The sequence below is a fragment of the Natator depressus genome, chromosome 1 (genome assembly GCF_965152275.1).
Source record: "Natator depressus isolate rNatDep1 chromosome 1, rNatDep2.hap1, whole genome shotgun sequence".
Taxonomy (NCBI): Eukaryota; Metazoa; Chordata; order Testudines; family Cheloniidae; genus Natator; species Natator depressus.
In genome coordinates this window covers 138,453,850-138,460,535 of record NC_134234.1, presented here as the reverse complement: position 1 = coordinate 138,460,535, position 6,686 = coordinate 138,453,850, and the positions used below count along the sequence as shown (strand labels likewise).

General features: G+C 46.8%; 1 protein-coding gene across 1 annotated transcript in view; it reads left to right on the top strand.

The window, feature by feature from the left end:
* Positions 1-2,822: 2,822 nt before the first annotated feature.
* The window catches only part of SH3KBP1 (SH3 domain containing kinase binding protein 1), a 363,156-nt gene continuing 359,292 nt past the window's right edge, over positions 2,823-6,686 (top strand). Inside the window, exon 1 of the mRNA XM_074967825.1 lies at positions 2,823-3,032. Coding sequence (XP_074823926.1) covers positions 3,029-3,032 — 4 coding nt within the window. The 5' untranslated portion in view covers positions 2,823-3,028. The remainder of the gene's footprint in view (positions 3,033-6,686) is intronic.

The window sequence follows — 6,686 nt, the reverse complement described above, 5'->3', positions numbered from 1 at the left end:
GATGGGTTGTGTCAGAATAGACCTTTCCAGCACTACAATTTCAGCAGTTGTATTTCCACACTTTCTGGTTATCCCACAGATTTAAAAAATATAGGAAAGCCATTATAAAAGGGGTGTTTGGTTATTTTAAAAAGACCTTAAACCTCAGTTCATATTGTGGAAATGTGATGAATTTAGTACATGAGACAGATGTAAATTGGACCTTGTGCAGACTTTGTATGGTTGTATTTGTATGTGAAGAGCCAGGCTGTGATGTGTTAGAGAATCCTCCACTCCCTGACTGGAAGAATGGCTACAAGAAATGTTCCAATGCCATTGCCTGGAGTGAAAAGTGAAACAATACCTTTCAGTTTACATCTCTACTCTGCTTTTGATGGAACTCCGTTAATGGACAAGTTGGCTTGATTCTTCTTTTCAGTGAAAGCTGACTCAACGAGATACTCTTCCTACCTTGCTCCTCTTACATTTCTATTCTGTCCCTATTGTGTGTTGGATTTGTTTTACTATTTTCCTTACAGATAACGTCTAATAAAAACAGAAATCATTTAACATTATAAGCCATTCTGTGCACACTTTTTTTTCTTTTTTGGACATGTAATATATTTTTTTCAAAACGTAAAATTCCAGTACTTTAAACAATAAATAAGAGGAATACAGTTAAGTCTAAGCTGGTTCAGTTTAAACTGCTTGAGCATATGGAATCACTCTCCTACAGACATTGCGTTATAGTTGAACAAAAGTTAGTTCTAATAGACATACTGTATTACTAAAAAATTAAACCTAGGTATTTATAAAGCACAATGTGTGCGTGACATCGAAAACTGAAATCATGCCACTTGCCCTGTGGAGTTTGTTCTGAGATCATCTAATTTTCTACATTAAAACACTTCACTCAAGTCTTGATTTCAAAAATATAGATTCTGATGACCAAATAAATTGAATCAAAGCATTTTTTCTACTTATAGGCAATTCTGCCTCCACTGAGGTGTTTTTATAATTTCTGCTTTTTTGATACCTGAGAGCTATTTTTCAAACAGGAAAGAATATGCTCCACATGTTAAATCTATATCATTTTGGCTGCTAGCATTTTTCCATCGTCACAGCTAAATTAATGCTAGGGAGAGTTAAAGAAATAGTCTACAGCAGCCTTGGGCAGTTAAAGCTGCTCAGTAGTGCAAATATCTCTTTAGATTACATTTCCTACACCTTACCATTTAAAATTGATTCTGTAGTTCTTAATTTTTTTCCCCCTCTTAGTGCGAGTCTGCTTCAGTTGATATGTATAGCTCTTCCAAAGACCCTTGAACTTCTACATACACTCTAACCTCGGAAAAACACCAGTTACCAAATAGGTAGGGAAGCTGAGACAGGCCACTTGGCCTCTTTCTGTCCAAACATGTTACTGTTCCTGAAATAGCATAATGAATCATTTTGATACTGTTTCATTGTGTCAACGTCACAAGTGTTCATTGTCTTCAAATGCAGACTTCAAGTCCTTATACTTTAGTTGAAAGTAGGAACAATCAATCACTCTACATGAAAGTATTTTTTTAAATTAAATCTCTGTCTCTTATTACCTAGCCGCCTCTACTCTGTCAGTTACAGCAGCTTTGATGCCTTGTCTTCTTACTAATGTCTGTGTCTCTTTTTTCCATAGCAACAAGATGGGTGAGGTATCTTTTATTGGACTAACTTCTATTGGTGAGAGACACAAGCTTTGGAGTGCTACAGAGCTCAGGTCTTTTTGTCATGCGACTTCACTCCAGGTGGAATAGCTTTACTGAGGTGGTCTATACATTCTTATTCGAATCTGTATTAAAGAGTGTTTCTCTCTGGTCACCAAGAATAGATGCTTTACAGACCCTCTATGTTTCAACACCCCCTAAACCATACAGGGCTACAAACTAATAGAACGTCTCCTAGGAGCCTTGGAAAGTACTCATCTAGAGCAACAACTCTAGATTAAAAACAAGGAGTTGAGGGGCACCTTAAAGACTAACAGATTTATTTGCGCATAAGCTTTCCTGGGTAAAAAACCCACTTCAGATGCGTGGAGTGAAAAGTACAGCTGCAGGCATATATACTAGCACACTTGTGGAGGTTTCAGTTCAATATAGAGCTTTGAATTTGGGAGGTATTTGAAGTTTAGGTGTCAGAAATTGTTCAGGGGCGTGGAACCTCCGCTCTCCAAGGGGTTGTGCGTGTTGTTTATAGCACACCCCGACTGTTTTCGCTGCCTGACGTTAAAACCAACCCCCAAACCTCAGTCAGTGGCTATGAGGCCAGGGTATGGTCATCCCTGTGTTGTTTTTTTTTAGCAACAGCCTAGATCTGCCACTGCCTCCCCCTTTAACTGTCCCTAGGGGGAAGAGCAGCATCCTCAGCCTTCCCTGGGCGGACCCCGGGAGCTGAGCTTTCCTCACGCCTGCGCCTCTCGCCTCTGCCTCAGGAGGGTCACTAACCCCCTTCTCTCCTTCCTTTCTCCGCCGCTGCTGCTGCTGCGGGCGGCGCGGGGCCGAGGCGGTGCAGCCGGGCTGTGGCGCGTTCTCGCGACACTTCCCGCCGAGCGGAGCCGCTGATTGCGGCGGCAGCGCCCAGCGTGGCGGCGCCTGGGGCGGGGAGGGGGGAACCCAGGTCTGGATTCACACTTGCCTCGCTGCACACGCGGAACCCAAGAGGGGGAGTCGCCGCCCCTAAGCAGCCGCCCGCCCGCCCGCTGAGCCTTGCTGCCCCCGGTGCAGGCAGCAGCGGGGGCTCAGGTCCTTTGCGGAAACTGCGTCTCTCTCTCCCCCTTCCCCCCCCCCCCAGGTCTCGTCCTATTTCTGCGGTTTGGATGCCGACGAGAGCAGAGGAGCCGCTAGCGAGAAGCAGCACCACGCAGCCCGGCTGCCTCACTCAGCATCCTCCGCTCCGCTCGGCTCCCACCCCCGACCCGTGGCTTTAAACGCGCTCCCGTCCCCGCGGCTTGTCCAGCCGTCTCAAAGTTTCAGCCTGTCCCCGCTGCCGGGCAGAGCCCGGCTCCACATCCATGGGTGAGTGTGAGCTCGGGCTGCGGCGAGGGGAGCTCCTGGGTGCGTCTCCTTTCCGCAGGACGCCCCCAGGACTGGGCGGGTGGGTGACCAGGGCGGGGTAGAGATCCGGAGGCTGCTGTCTCCCACCGGGCTGGAGGCTCCCCGGCTTCCCCGGGGCGCCTGCTGCCTTTCCTCGCCCCCCCGGCTCGCGAAGTGTTTTCCCGGGCTAGGCGGAGTGAAGGGGGGACGCGTGGCTGTGCAGCGCCGGGGCCGGGGCGGCGAGCAGCGGGGAAAGGATGGGGACCCATCCCCTTGGGGCGGGCGGTGATTGCAAAGCTGGGTTGACACGTTTGCGATTTCTCCAGCTAATCAGCGGGCTTGTGTTTGCTGCGGGAGCCGCTGTTGGGCTGCCGGCCGGCAAGGGGGTGAAATGCAGCCTCGAGAGGCTGGCGCGCGAGGGAGAGCAGACCCGGGGGGGCCCGAGGCGCGCAGGCTGCACTTTTCCTGCCGAGGTGCTCGAGCAGGCGCGCTGATGAGGGCAGCGGCTGTTGCCTTCCTGCGAGGCAGGAAATCTGAGAGGCCTGCTCGAGGTTTGACATGTCCCAGGGTGTGCGGGGGCCGCACAGAGGCGAGGCGTTGCTTTCGCTGCCCTACGTTGCATCCCCGGAGCGGGGAGCCGAGCAGCCCCGTCAGGCTGTTGCCCAGGGTCGGTTCTGCAGCCCGCTGCGCGCTCTCCCTCCGCAGCCTGCCTTGTTAACCCTCAGAGCAGCTCGCGCTGCAGGGGCGGCTCGCGTGGATTTGGGGAAGAGGTTGTGTCTGGTTTGCGAGTCCTAGTGCATCCAGCCAGGCGACGGGCGCACGCCTGGCGTGGGGTGGGCTCAGTACCTGGCTAGCGAGGAGCGCGGCAGCGGGTGGAAGGCGAGACTTACCCAGGCTGCCCAGTTTGTAGGTGTTGGGAAGAGCCCGAGGTATGGGGGTTGCTCGGATGCTCCCCTGCTGTGCCCGTAGAGCCCGGGGGGTGAATTTTCCCCTGTCATGCAAAAAAGAAAAGGAGTACTAGTGGCACCTTAGAGACTAAGTAGCTCACGAAAGCTTACGCTCAAATAAATTGGTTAGTCTCTAAGGTGCCACTAGTCCTCCTTTTCTTTTTGCGAATACAGACTAACACGGCTGCTACTCTGAAACCTGTCCTGTTATGCTGAACGTGGAGCTGAAGAGAGGCGGGGTGACAGCAGCGCCAGGCTTGGAGGCGCACACATGGGCCACAGCCTGCTCGCTCCTGAACAGGGCCAGACGCTGTTGTATCCGTCCAATATGTTTAGCGCTCTGTGTGTAACACACTCACGCGTTTGTAGATTGGGGAGGAATACATGAAAGAAGGCAACAAAAGAGAACCCCTGCCATGGTGTTTTATAGACTCCTGGTGTGTGCGCACAAACTCTTGCATGTGCGGCTGTAACTAGACTTGGGGAAGTGGCTAAGTGTACTTTAAGAGCTAGCTTTTAAGTTTTCTCTCTTATACTGCCACCCCATTTTGTGTACAATGAAGGCAAAGAGCAGATAGAATGGTGTCAACATTAGGTCTCCTTTTGGGGTGTCTGTATCCTGTCAATTACAGTGAGCGGATATGGGCACTTACATGTGCAGGCATACTCCAGGTTTCGGTATCTATAGTGATATTTGGTCATTTGAAAATCACCACAGTGCTACTGCTACTTGACATGTTAGAGGGATATTTATGAAAATATACATAACTACTCTAATGCACAAAGATACACAAGATTAAGCACCAGCTTTTTGCTCTTGAACTTCAGTTAGTCCTGCGGTCCAAAATGAAGTGCATTCAGTCACAGGAACAGATTCGGTTGCTTTGATCTGAGCTCAGTTGCTGGTTGACAGTAGGCCAATATCCCAGAACACCTCACTTCATTGGTGCATTTTAGAAGACTATGTAGGATTAGATCATTGCTGTTAATGTTCAGAGAGCATTCATCTCCATTTCTGTATTCAGCGGTAAAGGGTTGCACTCCTCAATCTGCAAGATGACTATAAGATGGTGCTGTAATTGAGATTTTTTTTTTTAAAAAAAATGGCTAAGCAGAGCTGCATCTTGGGTGTTATGTCCATACCTCCAGTGTAATAAAGGAATTTGGACAAAAATACGTAACAGGAAATTAAGCACACTTTTTTTTTATTAGATGGCTGTAATCAAATTACATGCTTCAGGGCTTCAGTCAGCCATCTGCAGGGGCCAGGGAGAGTTTCCATCCCTGTCCCCCATGTAGAATTGATGTATTCCTCTGAAGCATCAGAGATTGGCCAGGGAGGGAGGATATGGACACCCAGCGGGGTGGATCAGTGCTCTGAGGAGATACAGAGAATCCTCTTATTGATGCCTGGTTGGTGTATCTTGCTCACACTCTCAGAGTCTTACTGATTTCCCATCCCCAAATCTGGCAGGAATTTTTCTCCAGGTCAGGTTAGCAGAGACATTGAGAGGTGGTTGGGTTTTTTTGCCTTTCTCTGCAATATGGGGTGTGGCTTGCCTGCTGGGTTCATCTGGGCATATCTTGGAAACCTTTGTTTTCTTTCTGTTCTTATTCAGTATAGTTTATTCTTTGCCATGTCCCTATTATGATAACAAGTTAACTGCCACAGGACACTTCTGTCACTCTTGCTTAGACCCAGTGTTTGCCCAGCCACTTGTCAAAAAAGGTACGTGTCACTCATATCTGAGATCAAGCTGCAATGAATAAGAATAAGCTCTTTCTCTGATGTAATGTACAAAGGTTAAAATATTTGGCATTCCCTTTTTGTGCATTCCCACACAGGAGGTTAAAAGAAGTGATAAGGCAACATGAAGTAACTTTCCTTTTTCTTTGAGCTGTAGATTGTGATCTACAAGCAGTCTGAAATGAAGGGAAACTGTTTTTCTGATAGGTTTCAGAGTGGTAGCTGCCCAAATAAATTTATTAGTCTTTAAGGTGCCACAAAGACTCCTCGTTGTTTTTCTGATGAGTTTTCTGCCCATCCATGATGGTTTGTTTGTTCATACATTTGTTTGCACATGCATGCTCTCTCTCATATCTCATTTTGGTCATTTATATTACTAATGGTTCCTTTCTGAACTCTCAGTAACTCATTCAGACTTTTTTTTTTTGGCCGGGGGAAGAGGGTTGGAGATATTTTGCAGTGCTGGTAATATCTTTACTTTTAATTTTATGAGTACCACTTAAAAAACAAAAACAGAAACAAACTATATCGGGAAGCACAGGTATTAACAGCTAGAATGAAGGTGAAATTTTTATGTATTTGTCAAAGATTCAAGATGAAAATGGGAGTTTTAAAAATTAAATTGACAATTTAAAGATTTTCTGCATATACTAAAGAATAGGTAAGCTCCATCATTCAGAAAATGGCTTTGCACTTAGTGAAAATGTATATATGGTAGAACTTCAGAGTTATGAACATCTTGGGAATGGACATTGTTCGTAACTCTGAAATCTTCATAACTGAACAAAATGCTATGGTGGTTCTTTTGAAAGTTTATAGCTGAACATTGACTTAATACAGCTCTGAAACTCTACTACGCAGAAGAAAAATGCTGCTTTTAACCATCTTAATTTAAATGAAACAAGCACAGTTTCCTTACCTTGTCAAATCTTATTTTTTGAA